The sequence below is a fragment of the Saimiri boliviensis genome, chromosome 1 (genome assembly GCF_048565385.1).
Source record: "Saimiri boliviensis isolate mSaiBol1 chromosome 1, mSaiBol1.pri, whole genome shotgun sequence".
NCBI lineage: Eukaryota > Metazoa > Chordata > Mammalia > Primates > Cebidae > Saimiri > Saimiri boliviensis.
This window is the reverse complement of record NC_133449.1, coordinates 161,108,871-161,130,494: the sequence shown is the minus strand read 5'-3', so window position 1 is coordinate 161,130,494 and position 21,624 is coordinate 161,108,871. Positions and strand designations below refer to the sequence as shown.

Here is a 21,624-nt window from a genome sequence, read left to right as displayed (position 1 = left end):
ATATAAACTTCTAAAATACACCCCTATAAGATATAATTACAAAAAAAAAAAAAAAAAAAAACCTTGTGGGAAGAGTTGGTTTACCATACGAAAGCTGGCGTGGACCTGTGAGACCACATACCTGCTGTTCTCCTCAGATGGGGAAGTGTTTCAGGGTGGGGTGCCTCGGCAGTCTACTCTTAGGGCTGTGTAATATTAAACCCAGAAAATGTCTGGGTTGCTCTGTCAACAAATATTTATTGGTGGCTACCCCATGCCTGGCCCTGTAGGTGAACCCTACTGACAGACCCATTCATTCATGGAGCTAACATTCTCGTGGGTAAGAGAGGTCATAAACAATTCTAATGATGAGTCGGTGATAGGGGATAAAGGGAATCAGTGAGGGAACAGGGGACACAGGCTGGGAGGCTGGAGGAGCCCCCTTATTGTCTCATCCACTTGTCCGGACGCCACATTCACAGGTGAGGAAGACGAGGCAGCGAGGGTCGTGGCCGCTCAAGCCTAGACTGCACCACGCTTGCCAGCAGCAGGGCCGGATGGAAACTGGGAAACTGTTCCCCTGCAAAGCCAGGCTTTCCTTCACGGCACCCCCCCACCACCACAATGATGTTTCTTTCCCTGCCATTGTCGAGCCCTTAGACCTCAGGATCAAGGGAGGGAAAACAAGCGCTCCAGCACCCCGTCATTGGTCCCAGGACACAGGGTCCCGTCCATCCCCCATCGCACCCCAGGGCCCAGGCAGAAGCCCGGCGGGGCGGGGCCTCGGACACGCGCCGGTGCGTCCAGCAGGTGGCAGCAGCGAGCGGCCGCGCCCCCCGCGCTGCCGACCCGCGAGCCCGCATCATGGATGTCGAGCTCTCCTATTTCGCATTGCTCGCCCTGGAATTCGAGACCCCAGACGAGGACCAGGATTCATGAATCGGTCGCAGGGGCCGGGGCAGGGGCCTCTGGCTCCCGACACTGGCCGAGAGGTGGGTTCCGGGGCGGGTCGCTGCTCCCTGAGGCCGGGCGGGGACGCGCTGCCCCCGCCCTGCCTCCCTGCGGTCCACACCCCCTTTTGGGCTCCGGAGCCGCTGGGCAGGAATAGTGCGGGGTGCGCGCGAGCAGGCGCTGCCAACCCCACTTCTGCCCGGGATTCGGATCTGAGGAGCAGGAGGAGCGGGGCGCCGGTGTCCTGCCCCCTCCTCCTCCTCCTGGCTCTCACCTGCGCGTATCAGTCCACGCGCCTTCAAGGCCGGTGGCTACAGCCCAGAGAGAGAAGGGCCAGCAGAGGGAGAGAGAGCACCTGAGGATACAGAGCTGGCACCGGACTGCCTTTTCACCCCCTAGGTGATGAGTGAGGTTCGAAGACCGGAAGATTTTAAAAGCAGCCGGGGCCTCCGTATTGAATGAAAGACCCAGTGCGGAGACATCACCATGAACACTAGCAGTAAGTGGATCCTCCTCTCCTTTGCCATGGGAACAGGGGTGGGGGCGGGAGGTGCGGGATCCTGCGCTCGGGCCGCCTGGAAGGAGGAAGGAAGCCTGGCATCTCTGGACACATGACCCTCAGGCTCCTTTTTGGTGCTTTCTGTGCTCCTTGGCAGAGGGAAAGCTTTATGACTCTGGCTTTCGTGATCATTTTGCCAATATTTTACCAGCGGCGCCGGTTGCCTCTGCTGGGAAGGCTGCTTGTCTCCGTCTAGCACTGCCTGGGAAGGCCTAGGAAGCAGTGTGTGGCCATTGTCTGACTGCGGGGACTCTGAGGAGACCTCCCTGCACACATCTGGAAAACCGTGGAGGGCCCTGCCTGCCCCAGAGGTGGCAAGAGCAGGGAGGCTGGCCTGTGGGCAGGCGGGTGGGTAGGTGGGTGTGGGCTGGCAGTGGGCTGGGAATCTACAGTTTGATAAACAAATCATCACCAGGCCACCTTGGGATCTGGAGATGGTGAAAGCTCCCGTGTGCCTGCAGCCCGGTGGGCCCAGGGCTGGTTTCTGCGTTCCTGCAGGCTGGTTAGCTATCCTTGAGAACAAGAGGACAGGAACAGTCCTTTGGCCAAGGGCTCTAACATGCCAGAGGCAACAACTGCTTGCAGAGCCGGGACCAGATATTTTGTTGCCAGGTTGGGCCTCAGCTGCTGAGAATGCAGTCCGAAACACGAGAAGGCGCAGGCTGTTTCTCTTCCGTGTAGTCCCTTTAGCCGTGGGCACAGCAGAGGTGCTTTGACCTGGGAGGGCACGTCTCAGTTCCAGGCTCACTCTCCTGCCCTCTTGTCAGCTTGACCTGTCTAGGTCATGCCAGCAGCATCGCATGGGGCTGTTGAACCAGAGAACCCCGACACACGGTCACTCCTCCGGGTCTGTGACTGTTGTCAGTCCCCTCTCTCATCTCAGACTGCTCATCTGTACAATGAGAGGGGTCAAATTAGAAAGCCTTCTAATCTAAGAATCTACAAGATTTTTTTCTTAAAAAGCTAGAGCCGAGTGCAAGGCCAGAACTGTCAAGACCTTATTGAAACTATCCAGCCAAAACCTACTATTTTCTCACATACCCCACCCCACCCCCACCTCCATTTCAAGACTGCTGGCATAGAAAAGAAGAAGAAAAAAAAAAAAAAAAGCAAAAGCTACTGAGATGAAAATGAAATATATTTATTTACTACGTATTTGTATGACTCATCTCTCTTCTGTCTTCCTTTGTGTATTACATATCGATGCTAAGCAAGTGAGTGTGGCTGGACTCCCTCTGCCTCTTACAGCCAAAGAATTTTCTTTTGATTTTGACAGGCTGGAATGGTGTTTTGGCTTCGTACCGGGCTCAGGAAAAGAGCAAAATCCTGTAGCCCCTATCATCTAGTGGGTCACATGTTTGCATTTGCATGTTTTCAGGCAAATAAAGATGTGAGTTGTCTGTCACTTCTCACTATCTCTAGGGAAAAAATGTATTTATGAGAGTCCTTTCCCACTAAGTGACAGAAGAGAAAGATGGCTCATCTATTTTTCAAGAACCTAAGACAAGAAACAAGCAACTGACTCTACCCTTTTCTCTCCCTGGAATGCTAAGGAACTCGCGTCCTATTAGCAATACTGAGTATTCCTGAAAGAAGGAAACACAGACTATCCTTCTTTAAAAGAAAAGAAAAAAGAAATAACCAATAGAGTTGAATATGGCAGAAGATGAGGACTGGCAAAAATGCCACTACTTTTTCTAAGCTGCGGGAGTGTGTATTTTGCAGTAGTGGAAAATGAGCAGAGGGGAATGGCTTGGTAGCCTTGGAAGCCCCAGGTTCCCCCTAAGGGGAAGTGCTTCTCTAAACAGACACCTGGGGGACACAGCAAGCCCAAGGCTTTGGGGGCTTAACTCTATCATCATGGACGTACCTCCCAAACCCAGAAGTCTGCAAGTGCAGAGAACAGACATCAGCCCTCATAACAAAAGGAGCAGTAGAGTCATAGGGTGATAAGGATAGGGCATTAGCAGGGGGTCCTTGGGTGATGTAACTAAGCAAAAAAGCTCCCCGTGGATGTGTGAAATTCTTAACTTAATCCTCATGCCTGATATTTTTCCTAATAGAAACTCTTGCTTTGTTTTTATTTCACTTTTATTAGTTTAGTCCTCGCTCTCTACCAGGCACCATGCTAAGCACTCCCCTGATTGAGCTCACCAGACTGTCCCACCGAACCTGTGAGATGGGTATTTATTAGCAGCGTTGGCAAAATTTGGTAAAACTTCACCAATTTTATGGGCAAAAATTTGAAGCTGTGTTCAGAAACGTAGCTAATGCTCAGTGGCTTCTTCAAGTCATGCAGTTAATTGTTGGATTGTGAAAGCTACTTGGATGTATAACACATCTGACACTGAGTACAACTCCTAATCAATGGTTCAAATGTCAACGCTGAAATAGAGGCAAAGCGTGAGATTACAGTCATCCCTTTGTACACATGGGGACTGGTAAAATTGTGCATACTCGAGTCCTGCGTCTGGCCCTGTGGAACCGGCTTATATGAAGAGTTAGCCCTCTGTGTAGGCAGGTTTCAAATTCTGCAAATACTTTATTTTATTTTAAATTTCAACTTTTATTTTAGATTCAGAAGGTACCTGTGCAGATTTTGTTACATAGTATATTGCATGACACTGAGCTTTGAGATACATTTGTTTCTATGACCCAGGTACAGAACATAGTACCCAATAGTTTTTTAACTCTTGCTCCCCTCCCTCCCTTCCCTGTCTAGTAGTCCCTGGTGTCTATTGTTGCCATCTTTATGTCTGAGTACTCAGTGTTTAGCTCCCGCTTATAAATGAGAATGTACACTATTTGGTTTCATGTTCCTGAATTAATTTACTTAAGATAATGCCCTGCAACTGCGTCCACATTGCTGCAAAAGACATAGTTTTGTTCTTTTTTATGGGTGCATAGTATTCCATGGTGTATATGTACTATATTTTCTTTACCCAGTTTACTGTTGATAGACACCTAGGTTGATTCCATATCTTTATTGTTGTGAATAGTGCTGCAATGAACATGCGAGTATGTGTGTCTTTTTGGCAGGACGATTTATTTTCTTTTGGATATATGCCCAGTAATGGGATTGCTAGGTCAAATGGTATTTCTGTTTTAAGTTCTTTGAGAAGTCTCCAAACTGCTTTTCATAGTGGCCGAACTAATTTACTTTTTTTGGCCACTTGTATGTCTTTCTTTCTTTTTTTTTTTTTTTTTTTTTTTTTTTTTTTTTTTTTTTTGAGATAAGGTCTGGCTCTGTTGCCCAGGCTGATGTTCAGTGGTGCAATCATGGCACACTGCAGGCTCAGCCTCCCGAGCTCAAGTGATACTTCCACCTCAGCCTCCTGAGTAGCTAGGATCATAGGTGAGTACCACCATGCCCAGTTAAGTTTTGTATATTTATTTTAGTAGAGACAGTGTTTTGCCATGTTGCCCAGGCTGATCTTAAACTTGTGATCTCAAATGCTTCAGCCTCCCAAAGTTCTGGGATTACAGGCATAAGCCACTGCACCAAGCTCACTTCTATATCTTCTTTTAAAAAGTGTCTGTTCATGGCTTTTGCTTACTTTTTAATGGTTTTATGGGTTTTTGGGTTTTGTTTTTGCTTTTGCTTGTTGAGTTAAATTCCTTATAGATTCTAGATACTGGTCCTTTGCTGGATATGTAATTTGCAAGTATTTTCTTTCATTCTGTAAGTTGTCTGTTTACTCTGTTGATAGTGTCTGTCTTTTGCTGTGCAGAAGCTCTTTAGTTTAATTAGGTCCCAATTGTCAATTTTTGTTTTTGTTGCAATTGCTTTCAAGGACTTAGTCATAAGTTCTTGGCCAATGTCATAAGGCCAATGTCCAGAATGGCGTTCCCTAGGTTTTCTCCTCGAATTCTTATAATTTGAGGTCTTACATTTAAATCTTTAATCCATCTTTAGTTAATTTTTGTATATGATAAAAGGTAGGGGCCCAGTTTCATTTTTCTGCATGTGGCTAGCCAGCTATCCCAGTACCATTTATTGAATAGGGAATCTTTTCTCCATTGCTTAGTTTTTGTCAGCTTTGTCAAAAATCAGTTGGCTGTAGGTACGTGGCTTTATTTCTGGGTTCTCTATTTCATTCCATTGGTCTATATGTCTGTTTTTGTACCATGCTGTTTTAGTTAGTGTAGCCTTATAGTATAGTTTGCAGTCAGGTAATGTGGTGCCACTGGCTTTTGTTCTTTTTGCTTAGGATTATTTTGATAATTTGGGCCCTTTTGTGAGTCCATATGAATTTTAGAATTGTTTTTTCTGATTCTGTAAAAAATGATATTACTAGCTTGATAAGAATGGCATCGAATCTATAAATTGCTTTGGGCAGTATGGCCATTTTAATGATATTGATTCTTTCAATCCGTGAGCATGAAATGTTTTCTCATTTGTTTGTGTCATCTGCAATTTATCTCAGTGGTGTTTTGTAGTTCTCCTTGTAGAGATCTTTCAATTCCTTGGTTAGATATGTTCCTAGGTTTTCTCTCTCTCTTTCTCTCTCTCTCTCTCTCTCTCTCTCTCTCTCTCTCTCTGTGTGTGTATGTGTGTGTGTGTGTGTGTCTATTATAAATGGGATTATGTTCTTGATTTGGCTGTCAGCTTGAGTGTTATAGATGTATGGAAATGCTACTAATTTTTGTACTTTAATTTTGTTCCTGAAACTTCACTGAATTCATCAAGGGTGTTGGATTTTATCAAAAGCTTTTTCCACACCTATTGAGATAATCATATGTTTTTGTTTTTAATTCTGTTTATGTGGTTAATCACGTTTATTAATTTGCATACATTAAACCAACCTTGCATCCCAAGAATAAAGCCTAATTGATCCTGGTGAATTAACTTTTTGATATGCTGTTGGATTTGATTTGGTAGTATTTTGTTGAGGATTTCTGCATCTATGTTCATCAGGGATATTGGCCTGTCATTTTCTTTTTTTAATTTGTCTAGATACAATATTTTCGATCTGCCTTTAGTTGAAAAAGATCTGTGTATAAGTGGACCTACACAATTCAAACCTATGTTGTTCAAGGTTCATCCGTATAAGAAATTCCTAATCATTTCAGCTGGAGAAGAGGTGCACAGGGCTGTCGTCTTGAGCAGTGATAAGTGTTGTTAGAGTGCAGGCCCTGGAATCAGATGGTTCCAGGTTCCAATTCTCATTTTTTTATGTATTAGATGTATGGTCTTCAGTATGGTTGTCTCATCTGCAAAAATAGAAATGATGAGGCATATCTCCACTGGGAATGGAAACCAAATGTTAAAGTTTTGTGTACTATGCAGAGTGTGGTACCTTGGCTATGGGCACAACTGGCATCATGTCAGTGACGGGTGGTCACACTGTCATGATCACTGTAGGCATCACTGTGGCTGTCATTGTGGACTTTACGACATTAGCAAGCAGGTCACTCGACCTCTCAGACTTCAGTCACATCATTCTCATGAATTGAGAAGCACACCTGAAGTATGAATTTTTTAAGGATTCAATGGGATTATGAGATGTTTTATAAACATTTAGCAAATTTTTTTACTAATAAAAAATATTTGTTAGATTACAAAAACAAGAGAATGCTTAGTCAGTGACTCTTCAGTGTGAATTCTAGTTTCGTCAGAATCCTTCCTTCTGAAATCTAGCTGGACATTAAGAAAGGGGTAATTTTGGAGATACTGGAGTGAGGTAGTGGGCAGACATGGGTAGAGCACAGCAGGTGGGGCCCGGTCCTCAGAGTCAGTGAGGGAGGATTCCTTCAGGAAAAAATAAACAGCAAACATGTGCGCAGGACACCCAAGGCTCGGGAAGGCCTGGGCTCATACTGAGTCAGTACACTCGCTTTGGTGAAGGACTTCAGAGGAAAGGAGGGAAACTGGCCGATCATTGCCACTTTGGCTTCTGTAGGGTGGATCCAGTATCCAGCCTTTCTTTCCCCTGTGAACTCCCAACTTATTCCAAGGATCTCTCATTTGTCTCCTGATCTACTGGGGCAGCCTCTGATTGATTTCCCTTCATCCACGCCAGCCCCATTCAGTCATCTGCCACATCCCCGCTCTGTATCACACTCTGCTTAAAGCAAGGCTCGCATGCTCCTAGGATGAGAAAGGAAACTCCTCAGCAAGCCTATAGGGGCCCACGTGGGCTGCTCCTGGCCTTGCTGACCAGCCCCATCTTGTCTACAGTGCACAGTTCTCAGTGTCCTGGTCACATGTGCTTTCCCCCATTCCCTCTGCAGGCTTGCTCCTGCCCACTTTGCATGCGTGGTTCCTTCTACCCAGACAGCCCTTTCCCTGCTAGCACCAGCCCCTCTGCCCACTCCCACACTTCACAATTCTCCAAGGCTGGCCTCCTCACCCTCCAGAGCATCAAGTGCACCAAGAACAATGGTACCATGTACCATTCCAACTCATTTTATAGGCTTCCTCCTGCCTCTGGCCCCTTCATTAGTCTTTACCATGGACTGGTATGCTAACAAATTACTTTTTTCGAATAGACTTTGTTCTGTTGAATAGAGTATTGAAGGGTCATATAACTCCCACAAAGATGTCATAGAATAAGTAGATACCACACTGGGACAGCAAGAACCTGAGCTTCGGGGTATGTATTCTTGAGTTCAAACTTAAGATCTTTCATGTACTCTCTCTGTGGTCTTGGACAGAATAGATCACGCCTCTGAACTGAATTTTATCATGTATGAAATGTGAGCAATAAATGCCAAGGTGCAGGGTTCTTGTGAGGATTAAGTGAAATCACATTAGAAACTCACAGGGATTGGGTCTCAGTGAATGGATTTGAGTCTGAAGTTGAGTTGGCAACTTTTTACTCAATGGAGTTGAGTAAAGCAAAGTTCTGAAAAGATGATGTGATTAAAACCAAATTCTCTGATTAAAAATTAGTCTGTTCTTCTGGTATTACAGTAGGCGCTGGATTTTCTACATGGGCACATCAGAGCTCTCAGGAAGCCTATAGAAAGTTTATTAGCCTGGTGTAGGTTGCAAAGGGGAAGACAGAAAGTTAGGATCCCAAAAATGTCTGAGGGCCAAAATTTGGGTGGTTGTAAAACTAGAAATAAGGGGAAAGATCCGTTAGAAAATAAAAACTGCATGGCCTGGCCCCTGATTGTTTTATAAGGCAAAAAGGAAAAAGAGGATTCTATTAGGTAGGGTCTTGGCAGAGAACAGATTGGCAGTTCGAGAGGAGTTAAATGGAAGGAGTCTTCACAGAAGTGTGAGAAGTACATTAGGAAACAAACAAGAAGCAGCAAGCATGGCCTAGTACTAGAAGCCTGGTAACCATGGCCCATGACCCACTGCTACCACAACTGCCCTGGGCCAGACCCAGAGACCCAACTGGCTATGGGGTGAGGGCTGGAACTGTGGGGTGATGGCTGGAACTGTGGCTGTGGCCTCAGGAAGGCAACGAGCCTAGTTCCAAGAAAAGATCCGGGAGGATAAATATCCTGACCCTGCTCTTCCCTCTTCCTCCTATCTCCTATGAGTACTTCCCATTGGTCAAATCCAGTCAGAAGCCAGAGGGAAAGGAAGGTCAGCAGCTTCCCAGGGCACAATTCAGAGTAGGAAAGCAGGCAGAACAGCTCTGGAGAAGTGAGGGAGTTCAGAATAGAAGACACTCAGCACACAGGCGTGATGACCTTCCCCTGCTAATGCTGTTGCCCAGATCAAGAAATCTAAGGATCCCTAAAGAACAGGATTCCTTACACACAAGAACACAGTAGGATGCCCTCTCTAGAAATTCTACATCTGCAAAACAGATAAAGTAGAAGCGATTATTTACTCTACATGGATAGAGATTGTTTTAAAATTGTGCTTCCCAAATGAATTAAGCAATTGTTGACAAATGATTACTTGAGGCCAAGGAGGGGTTAGAAGAATCGTGTAAGGAACAATTTTAAAATCATCCAAAATGAATATAACACATCTCAGAAAATCGCAATGTGATTTCAAGAGCACTTGGATTGCGTAAAGGAAGTGATATCAATTCTGAACTCTAGCTTTCCTATCTGGCAAAAGCTTTATCTTGCTGAGATAGCATCTGCTGTGGTAAATGGTCAACAACTGGCTATTACCCAACTTTAGGCAGAAGCCATTGTAAAAGTACAGAAAACAACCAGAAGTGTGTGCACACCTTGGACTTTCTGGGTATTTTGCCAGATAAATTCTTCTTTTGCAGTTCTTAAGGGCACAGACTGAAGCTAGGTCACTGGATTCAAATTCTAGCCCTGCTTGTACTTTCTGTGTGTCCGTAGGCAAATCACTTACCTTCTCTGTGCCTCACTTCCTCATCTCTAATAATTACAAGGAGGATAATAATAGTGCCTCTCTCACAGAGAAGTTATAAAGGATCAATAAGTTAATTGTGAAACAGTGCATGGTACATAACAAAGGTTTATAAAATTAAAGAAAAAAAATAGTATATATTAGTTTGCTGGGGCTACTGCACCGAAGTGCTACAAATTGGGTGGCTTAAACAACAGAAATGTATTGTCTTATAGCTCTGGTGGCTAAAAGACCAAAATGAAGGTGTTAGTAGGGTTCCTTCTGAAAGCTACGAGACAAATGTCTACTTGAGGCCTCTCTCCCTGGCTTGGAGATGGATGCCCTCTCCCTATGTCTTTTCACATCATCTTTATCCATATGTATCTCTGTGTCCAGATTCCCCCTTCCACAAGGACACCAGTCACATCGGATTAGGACCCACTCTAATGATCTCATTTTAACTTGATTACCTCTGTAAAGACTCTATTGCCAAATACAGTCATATTCTGAGGTATAGAGGGTCAGAGCCTCGAATACGACTTTGGGGGGACACAAGTCAATCCATAATGTAGTGTTTGTTAGGGAAATGACTTCTCGAGATTTTCTAATGGTTTGGTTTCCCCTGAATGTTAGCCACTCTCCGTGCTAGCGTGGGATGCTGACAGTTGGTTACTAAATGCGTGTCACTAAGGTTATCTCTCTAGTGTTGGTGTTTAAACCCTCATTTTGCTCTCCCTGACCCACAGAGGTGGATCTTCTCTTCCTGAGAACCTGAAGGAAAGTGCTCACACGTAGGAGGTCCCCACATGGGAAGACCCCAGTAACTTAGTATGTCTACAGCCAGTCTATTTGCCACACTTTCCACCCACACCTGCGGCCAGGTCATTTCTCACAACTGTGGTTTTCAATAGTGTCAGTGAGTTTAGTCATGATGCTGGTTTCCAATTTTCCTAGTTCCTGGGCCTGTCTGACACAGGGAATACGAATTGGATTATTCATTTGTTCATTCATCCGGTATTTACTGAACACCAGCTCTGCACCAAGCATAATGCTGGAGACACAGCAGTAAATAGAGCCAGCACGGCGTTTACCATCATGGGTCACACAGATGGGCAAAATGTGCCTTCTGGTGGCCGACGTAAAGGGACACGTCTTATTTGCCCTATGCCAGGTTTTAGCGAATTTGAATTATTGGCCAACAATGGGAAATTGGGAAATTAAAATTGGGATTTCTGGCTTCTCTTAAAAACAAGACGAAATCGAAAGATTTTGCAATCCTGACCCAATTTTTCTTCCTAACAGCAATTTCCTGCTTTGGATGGGGCATATACTTGGTCTCTGGCTTACCACAATTGCCATTACTTTCTATTAAATTATGCAGTGACAGCTTAAATTTTTTTTTTTTAATGATGGAATCTGGCTCTGTTGCCCAGGCTGGAGTGCAGTGGTACAATCTCGGCTCACTGCAACCTCCACCCGCCAGGTTCAAGTGATTCTCCTGCCTCAGCCTCCTGAGAAGCTGAGACTACAGGTGAGTACCACCACACCTGGCTAATTTTTTTTGTTTTTAGTAGAGACAGGGTTTCACCAGGTTGGCCAGGCATGCCTTGAACTCCTGACCTTATGATCTGCCTGCCTTGGCCTTTCAAAGTGCTGGGATTACAGGCGTGAGCCACTGCACCCGGCCAGCTTAATATTTTTATGTCACCTTACTCCTGTAGTCCAGTAGATAATCCGTAAATTATCCAATATATAGAAGTGATTCTTCACACAGAGCTGCGGAAACTGCTGTACATCTGTTAATGATTATGGGAGAAAATCCTGTCTGGAGTTAGCAATTGATTAACATTGCTATGCTATTAAAGTTCTCATGTAATGAACAAAACCCTGCTACATGTCCTTATTCCCTCAAGTGACCCATTCCCAGAAGAGTGATGTCATATCCTGTTGGATACAGTTAGGCAAATACCAGGACAAACAATGTCCTGCCCCTACCTCCTGGAGGTCAGTTTTATTTTCAGGGAACCTAGTAAAAGAGAGTAGGGCACAGAACAAAGGAGGGCAATTCTGGACAACTGATCCCAGCTCTGGGTATCTTTTCTAACCCAAAAGAGGGCATCCGAGGAGGCTGAACTGTTCCAGAGAATGTTCTGACATACAGGATATGCCTGGTCCAGTTGAGAACATCCAGTCAGCAGCATAAGATCCGTATGGGTTAGGTGAGTTAGGGTAAGACACCCACCTAAGCGGTAACTGCTGAAAAGCCACAATGATTTTGTGTATCTACTCACAACCTTTCCTCTGTCATCATAGAGACCTCGTGCTTGAGAAAGTAGATAATGCCAACAGAATTTCTTCTGTCTAGGGCAGATTCTTCCTCATTCCTCTGGAAGAAATCAAGGTGGCAAATAACTCACAGGAAACAAAGCACAGTGTCTGGCACATAGCAGGTACTCAAAAGATAATTGATGAATTAATGCATTCATGAAAAACCCACTCTCTCTACTAAGCCCTAGGATAAAGAGACATAAAGATGTCTTTCCTAAGCTCTAGGGTCATCTCTGTGATCATCTGCCAAGATGTCTACTGGAATATTCCCAAGGCACTTCAAATTCAACCTAAAATTTAATAAACATACTCTCTTAAAAAATAAAAACAAAAAGCCTACCTTAGCTTTTTGTCCCAGTTGATCGATAGAACCTTTGTCTACCCATTCATAAGTCAGTGATTAGAAAGCAGTTTTCTGGGACACTTCTCTTTCCTCCACTCTCCCGTGTTCCATCTGTTCTCACATGTGGTCATTTCTACCTCCCAAACATGACTTAAACTCTTCCCCTCCTCAACTGCCACCACTCCCTAATGTCTCCTACATCAGGCATGGCAGCCATTGGAGGAAGAGGTCAGGGGAGCAGGAGCTGGTCTCAAGTTCAGAAAGAGGCAACCGAGCAGTGTGGTCTACTGGAAAAATGTGACGTCAGGCCATATGGACAGGAGGAGGTGACAGCCCCACTCTGCAGATCCTGATCAGGCTCTGTTTGAAGCATTATGTTGAGGGAGGACAGTAATCAACAGATATATTCCCAGGAAAGAGTGACCAGACGGTAGAAGGACTTGAAACATGCTAGGGAGAGGAGGTTGAAGGAACAGCAGGAAGACACCAGGCAGCTCCACATGCTGGTTTTGTGTATGCCTGAGAGTATGGATGGTCCCTCAATGATTTCAGATTAGGCTTTGCCTGGCTTCCTAAACATCTCTTAGGCCTTTTTTCTAAGGGTGTTGCCCGCCAGTCAAGGGGTACATACAGTTTCCACGTGCTGCCCTGCTGTTCCCAGGGGCTGTGGTGGCTGCTCGTGTACCTGTGCTGCAGCCCCACCTTCTCACACAGCAGAATTCTACTCTCTACTGCCTCTATCACTCCCAAACTTCTTCCTCGCATCCGCTTAATTTTGTGCAAAGCACAGGTCTTTCTCCATGGGCTGTTGTCTCTTGCCCTCACCAGACCAGCAGGGCCAGCGAAGCAACTGCTTTGCAATAGTCTAATGACACAGTTGATCTATTTTAACCACCTGAAGCACACTCTATCAAGTGCCAATCTTCCCGCTGCAAGCCACACTCAGCGTACAGGAGCAGGGGCAGCCCGAGGTCTATTCCTGCGTTTCAAGATATGGGGAGACAGCCCAGGGATCCCAGCCCTGCCTGTCTGGTGACGGTTTAAAGCAACCATAAAATTAGATATTTTCACAGTCAGCATGAGTTGTTCTCGAAGGAGAATTGCCTATGATGTCAGAATTATATGATGCGGGAACCTCAAGTGACCATAAATCCCCCTTTCAACTGGCAGAGACAGAGCCTGGGCCTGTTACACATAGGGCGAAGGAACCTGAGAGGCAGCATTTCAGGAACAAAGAGAAGCCCAGTCCCCATCAGAAATTCCTTAGCCTCAGACTAATGTTTTCTCCTCCTCCTCTTCCTCCTCCTCCTAATCAAGAGACTCTTTTCCAACTGCAGCATGGATGCAAATATTTCACATTCATTATTTTATTTAATCCTTACAACAATCCCATATGGGCCTTCCTTGAATTCTGTGTCTAAGGAATAGCCCCCGTGTTATATTTGCTCTCACCATTCTTCACAGAGCTTACCACAGTCAGTGATTTTCTTCATTAGCTCATTTTCTGTCTGTCATCCTCCTTTGACTATAAGCCACATGATGGTTGTGTAACAAACCCTGTCTGTTTTGTTCACTGCTGAGTCCTGCACACTCAACATGGTGTTTGACGCAGAATGGTGATCACTTAAAACAGCATTTATTGGCCACATTAATGAGCCCACTTATGCTTCACAAAAGTCTTATAAAGAGGATACTGACATGATTCTCATTTTACAAAGAAAGAAATTGAGCACCAGAGAAGAGATAGTTGGCTGCAAATCTCAAAGTTAAGAAAAGTGAGGGTGCCTTGAGTGAATATGGATGGATTCATTTAAAGAGGAATACTTAAACATCCTTATTTTACATAAAAGAAAATGAGGTTCAAAGGTAAATTGCCTGGATAAAGTCCCACGAGCTAGGAAGCAGAGGAGCAGATATTTAAACCGTGTTGGTCTGATCCTGAGGGCTCCTTTCCCTCCTCTCTGCTCCTCCTCTTTACCATCTTTCCGTATTTTTACTGTGATGGAGACCACCAATTGGGATGGCTAGTCTTGCTGTTGGATGTCCCAGCACTATTCACTCATTCACTCAGGCAGTGGAACAAACCTGCACCCCATGAGACAATGACTTTCTGCATTCCTGGCAACACAGAATCAGCAATGCGCAGGACAGAGAACCGGACCTCACACTGCTTCTATCAGCATCCTTGGAAGGGCAGACACCAGCATGCATGACTGTGATGTGAGGGAAACCATGGCAAGTGCTGACAGGGAAGGGAAGGGTACAGAAGAAGACAGGCCAAATTCCTCTGGAAGGCCTGGAAATGTTTTCGGAGAAGCTTCCATTCAACCTGGTCCTTGGGACAGGGAACAAACTTATGTTGGGTAGGGTTGAAGGAAAAGAAGGAACAGTCCAGATGGGCTTACTCATTCCTAGGCAGGCATCCCACACACCCTAATGCACAACTCCTGAGTCCTGGGCCTTTGTCTGGGAACTGGAACGGAAACCGAAATAAAGACAGAAAGCTCATTAGAAACTGTTAGGAAGTCCAGTTTGGATACGCTATAGAATATGGGTAGGTGGACAGTGAGAAAAGGCTGGGAGTCGGTGAGGAGCAGATCTTTGAGAGTGTCAGATGCCATGCTAAACAGTATTTGTTACAGTCTGTAGCCAATGAGGAGTCAGGAGAGGTTTGGAGCCCGGTAATGACCTGCCCAGAGCTGTGCATTATTCAGGAAGATCTCCCCAGCAACACATACCTGGAGAGCCTGGAGGCAGTGAGAGGGTAGGCCTGGGGCAGCAAGTGCAGTTGTGAGTGGATGAGAGGGAGCATGGGGATGCAAAGAGAATGAGCTCCCAGTTCTTCTGCAGCCCCACTGTGCATTTCGGCACCTATACCCCTGGGTGGGCTTGCTGTATACTCCAATTTCTGGGACTGTGAAAACTGGCACTTTGAAAATTAGATTACTGACCAAACTGAGAAGGCTATATTGTATATTTGATAGGAAGTTGAGCTACAGAATCAGACTGCCTGGGTCCAAATTCTAGCTTGACCCTTATCAGCTGTGCCTCCTTCAGAGAGTTGCTTTATACCAGAGCCCCAAACTTCAGGTTCTTCTCAAGATCCGGACAATAGGTGAAGTTTAAGTGAGAGAATATATGTGAGATGCTTCGCATGGTGCCTGGCACATGGAAAATAATGATAATTAATAGTGATAAGTAATGAAACATATTTGAATGTACTATATTGGGAAAACTTCTTTTAAAGATACAAAATAACCAACACATGGTATTGTTATGATATAGTTGCTGCTTGATCATTCCAGTGGGAAAGAAGAGTAATATATATTGGTAACACAGGACTTTTTAAGCTAACGTTTAGGGAGCCCTTTATTACCTGTAAGACCCTTTTCAAACATTTTCCATGTATTATCTCTTTTGGTTCTTGGCATGAGTCAGGTGTGAAATGAATGTTGGAGAGGGCAACATGCCACATTGGTCCAGGGACTGGCAAACATTTCCTGTAAAAGGCTTTGCAAGCCACACAGTCTCTGTGGCATGAAAGCAGCCACAGGCAATGTGTAAATGGGTAGGGCTGTGTACCAATCAAAATTTATTTACAAGAATAAAGGTGGAGGGTGATTTGACCCATGAGCCAGTTTGCTGATGCCTATACTAGATGACTGCGAAGGTCTTTTGCAACTTTGAGACCAAAATGATAACAAAGAAATGTCCAATTCTTCTAATTTAGTTCAACTTTGTAATCACAGAGGATGTTAATTCAAATATGATAGAGAAGATCATTAGGAATAGACGCAGAAAGGACCAGAAAGCTTTCCATTCTTTGTGTCGCCTTCATAGTCAGCACACCCCATAACTCACACTCTGGTATCATATGAGTCTTCTCAAGTGGCCATTAAATGCCAAGCTGTGCAGGCTGCCCTGGGATCTGCAGAGTAAACAGTTCTTCAGCTGTAGAGAATGATACAGACCAGAGATTTTCACATTTGGGAAGGAACATACAGGACAATATTCTATGCCAGCATGTCAGTATCCGGAGCAAATCCTCCCCTTTTGCTCCCCATTCACATTTCCTACTCACAGCCTACATGCCTTGTAGCCTAATATGATAGACAGGGTATGTGTGCCCGACATGTTTTATCCTTCCTCCTTCTGATTCTTTATAAGAAGTTTCCTCCATCTCCTTGTCATCGTAATGGACTGTCACCCTGGTGTTCTCCTTGTCATCGTAATGGACTGTCCCCCACCCCCTGCCCTTAAGAATGCCATATGACTTATGCTAGCCAATCGGAGTTTCCCATCCACCTTGGCCACAAGGATTTGCTCATCAGGGGAAATTAAACCCAAGATGATAGACCAATCAGAGTATTCTCTGGAATTGAATAGGGAGATATTCGGAGGAAGTATTTATTCCATTGAGGTTGCTGAGCTAAGGAGAAACGAGTTTGGGAATACCAGTGACTATGATTGTTGAACACGAAGAAGCCATCTGTTCAAAATAAAGTCTTAGCTCTGGCCATATAGGAAAGCCCCTAACCCAGCCATACCTGAAGCCAGAGCCACCCCAGACCCCAGACTTCCCAGTTGTAAGAACCAACAAATTCTCTTTTTGCTGAAACTGGATTCCACTGGGTTTCTGTAAAGTACAACTGTAAAGAGTACCAACAATGGCACTTTTTAAAAACCATTATTTCCAGTTGGCAGTTGCCCTTATAACCACGTCTGTTTATCAATAGCCCAGCCATCTTTAGGCTTAAATACTCTTCCATCCTGCTACCTCTCATTCACTCCTGAAGTGATTTTATTCCCTCTTCTGAAGTCCTTGGCCCTTAGTTTAAAACATTCTTATGATTACAGGTCATTTGCTGTGAGTCAACATAATTTACTCATGTGCATTTCTTAGTGCCCTCTTTTAGATTATGAGATCCTTGAGGATAGAAATCATGTGTCAGTGGGGTATAATGTATTTGTTCCCCAGCTGCAAGCCAAAGACCACTGCAGAACCATGGAATTATTGCTGGAGCTTATAAATCCATGTGTGCTCCTAATTCAAATGCATAATACCTGTCAGACACATGTGTTGGAGAAAATTCAGTATGGCAAAAAGCTACCATGTAGGTATTACTTAAATGTAACACTAATATACAGAGGCTAACAAATATTTTTTATGTTAAAAAGGAATCGTCAATCTAAATGTGGTGGCATGGATGTATATATACATAAAACATTTTGAGCTGTATATTTAAGATTTATATACTTGACTCTGTGCAAGTTACGCCACAATGAAAAGTAAAAATAAGGAGTCCTTATACTTGACAAGTCTAGTCAATCATCACTAGAATATCAACACCAAAATTAATCCCGGATAGATCACAGACCTAAATAAACCAAAAGCTAAAGTTACACAGCTTCTAGAAGAAAATGTAGGAGAATATCTCGCAGCCTCAAGGGAGGCAATGACTTCCTAGAACACTAAAATTAGTAAAAATGGGCAAGAATTCTAACAGACACATCACATGTACAAATGGTTAATAAGCACATAACATCATTAGTCACGTTAAATGCAAATTAAAATCACCTTTTTACAGCCTCCCAAATGGCTAAATTTCTAGTGAGAATGTAAAATGGCACAACAGCTTTGGAAAACTGATACAGTTCTATAAAAATTCAACATACACCTACCTATGATCCAGCAATGCCTCTCCTAGATATTTCCCTGTGAGCAATGAAAACATAAGTCTGCAAAAAGATTCATGCAAGAATGTTCCTGGCAGCTTAATTCATAATAACCCAAAGCTGGAAACAACCCAAATGTTCATATATAGACAAATGGATAAACAATTTGTGGTTATATTTGCACAGTGGTATAGTATTCAGCAATAAAAAGGCACAAACTATTGATACATGCCAAAACACGAATGAATCTCAGAGACACGCTGAGTAAAAGAAACTAGACATAAATGAGGGCATAGTATATGATTCCATTTATACGGAGTTCAAGAACAGGCAAAACTAATCTATGTGGACAGAAATCAGAAATCGTAACAAGAGTTTACCTTTGATTGGGGGAGGGGTGATTGATTGCAAAAGGCTGCAGCAAATTATCTAGAGTGATAGAAATGTACCTTCTCTTAATTAAACTGTTGTGGGCTATACATTTGTCAAAACTCATCGTATTTAAAATCTATATGTTTCATTTATTGCAAATCATGCCCAATTTAAACATATATATGTGTATCCCCTTAAACAGACTATGTGTATATGTGCATATCCCCTTAAATAGAGTCCTAGGCTTGGAAACAGAAGAACTAACTTCAGATCTCAGCTCTCCTACTAATTCAGTGACCTCTGAGGCCAGTATCCTTATAGGTTCTATGGGTCTCTCCTACCACCCTTGCTTACCTCAAAGTAACCAACTATAAAAACACCTGTTATTTTATATACATATATATGGACAACTTCAACTATAATAGCACCTGTAAAAACATTTCGTAAATCTTTAAGTATTGTACAGTTCAAGATCCTCCTCTACAACTTATTTTGTGCAAGTCTCTCCCTGGCCCTGATGTTCCAGCGGCACTGGCCTCCCTGAACTCGCCATGTGCTTTCCAGCCTCTGGACCCTTCCTTGCACATGCTGTTCCTCCACCTCAACTGTACTTCTCCCTGGTCTTCCACAGACAGCCCCCTCCCATTCTTGTAGTCTCAGCTGAAATGTTTTACCTTCAGATTACCTGTCCACACCCCTTATTTATTTCTTTCATTCTATTTGTCACACTTTGTAAATATCTGTTTGTTTACTTGTCACAGATGCTTTCCACAGAATCATAAACTCCCAAAGCATAGCAAACATGGCTGTTTTATTCACTAGAGTGTCCCCAGTTCTTAGCACATAGAAATTACCCAGTAAGTCCAGGAATGGTGGCTCACACTTGTAATCTCAGCACTTTGGGAGGCCAACGCTGTTGGATCGTTTGAGGTCAGAAGTTTGAGACAAGCCCTGGCCAACATGGTGAAACACCGTCTCTACAAAAAAATAAAAAATAAAATAAAAAAATAACCTGGCATATTGGTGCACACCTGTAATCCCAGCTACTCAGGAGGCTGAGGCAGGAGAATCACTTGAACCAGGGAGGCGGAGGTTGCAGTGAGCCAGGCAGGACTGCACTTCTTTACTCTAGCCTGGGCAACAGAGTGAGTATCCATCAAAAAAAAAAAAAAAATTAAGAAAGAAAGAAATTACCTAGTAAATATTGATGAATAAATAATTGTACCAACAAACATGAACTTTGGTGTATAAACTTTGTAACCTTTCTGCTTGGAGCCAGGTCTTCCTTAGGGTGTGGTGGGTACCAAAAAATGACCCCAGATTAAAGCTGGTGTCATTGTAGTGTGCTCACTCAAGAAAAACTATTTATGTCAAGGGACTCGGGGAAGGCTTAGGACATCCTGTGCTTTGGAAGACAGAGACACCTTCTACTTATGACTACACTTGATGGTCCCTCTGTTGGGCTATAAGCTGGGGGTTCTGTGTGTACCTCCAGGCTTTGAAGAATCTGAAGCATACCCAGGCTAACTGTCTAGCATGAGGGAATTGCCCTCCTAAGCCCAAGCCCAGCAGGGCCCCAGGAGCAAGTGCAATGAATGTCTGTGTTTATATCATCTTATTCAGCTCCCTTCCCATCTCTTGGCCAGCCATGGGGCTTCTTCACCCTAATCCCCTCCCTCTCTCTCTTCCCAATAATCAGACCACCTTGTTCCTTGGGTTTTCTGGATGTGAATGTGGCTGCCCTCACCGAGGCCATTTCTGTCCTTTGAGTTAGCCCCAGGTCCAGAGCCTGCCGTCTAGCCTAGGGCACCTGGGCATCACCCACAGCTCATCTGCCCGCAGGAGTCCTCTGAAACCTTCTGTTTGCAGTGGAAAGTGTTTGCTGACCTGGATTATATTGGGTCTGTGACATCAGTGCTATGGGAAATGCTCCTTAGCCAATAGCAAAGTCCAATTGAGGGTACACACTTAGAGAATGCTTTGGGAAAGGCTTCCTCCATGGCCAAAATTTTGCTTTCTGTTTGCCTGGCTGTCTCTCTTGAAATCTGTATTCTTTTCAATAGATAATGTCAATAAGCCCTTTATGTGAGTAGGATTTGGGGCTTCTCTGTTTCTCTTCTGAAAATCTGCCCTGTGCCAGTGAGTTTGGGCCTCTGGCCACACATTAATTATTGTACCAGGATTCCTGGAATCGACTGGGGACAGAGTGCCTCTTTGGTTAGAAGGGGGGTGTTCTGGTAGTACTTATTCTGAGGCATTAATCTGGCTTAGAGAGGCTGAGCAAGTGAACATCCTTGTGTGTTCCTTTGATATTTTTTCCTTTCCTGTTTGAATGCAACACTTAGCTGGGGTTTGAGAATCAAACGTTAATGAATCTCTTGGGGTTTCTTGAATTTACATTGTTATAATCATTTTTCTGCCATTAGTACCAAGGAAAAAAGCCAACATTTTAGGGCACAGAATGGTAGAAAGAGGTCTAGAGTGTGTGTGTGTGTGTGTGTGTGTGTGTGTGTGTGTGTGTGTGTGGTGTGTGCGTGTGTACCTGTGGAGAAAAGAAAGCTTGCTGAACTAAGAGTCAGGAGGCCTGTGTTGAAGTTTGGGCACATTCCCCAATTCCCCAAACCTCAGTTTGCTCATCTATAAAATAGGCGGAGTGATCCCTGCCTCACCTGATTCGTGGTTGGTGATGATCAAATGAGGCAATGAATGAGAAAACGTTTGAGTTAGCCTCTGTTTTGCTAGTTATGAAACAGATGCCTTCCTCCCTTGACTGTTCTTTGAGAGTGAAGCCAGAAAAGATTTGAATTGCTTTTTTATTACTTTGGTTGCTGGCTATGTTTCTTTCCATCATTAAAATTTAATACAACTTGACACAGAAATTGAGCACAAGGAAAACACAGATTTATTTGGGTTATAGGTAAATGGGGCAAGGTAAAAAGACTGTTCATTGTGGGTCTAGTGTCCTTATATACAGTTGTTCTAATTTCAAAATGCTTCATCTCACTGTTAAACCATGCATCCCTTCATGTGTTTCAGCATCTCATTCCAAAAGCATAGTCTCTACAATAAAATGATGATCAAAAGAGACACTGAATAGCGACCATAAGATAGAGGCCCTGCTTCTACTCTTTGTGTTGGAAG

At 44.0% G+C, this 21,624-nt stretch overlaps 1 protein-coding gene across 6 annotated transcripts in view; it reads left to right on the top strand.

Annotated features, from left to right (window-relative positions):
- Positions 1-804: 804 nt before the first annotated feature.
- ABLIM3 (actin binding LIM protein family member 3) overlaps positions 805-21,624 on the top strand; it is a 115,537-nt gene continuing 94,717 nt past the window's right edge. For 5 of the 6 annotated variants that reach the window (XR_012512145.1, XR_012512144.1, XR_012512143.1 and 2 more), the window contains exons 1-2: positions 805-971; positions 1,330-1,429. Coding sequence is in view for 1 of the 6 variants with exons in the window: in XM_074379555.1 (XP_074235656.1) it covers positions 1,417-1,429 (13 nt within the window). In the remaining 5 variants the exon portion in view is untranslated. Of the gene's footprint in view, positions 972-1,042; positions 1,430-21,624 lie in introns of those variants that run through there. The other variant, XM_074379555.1, reaches the window with a different exon arrangement.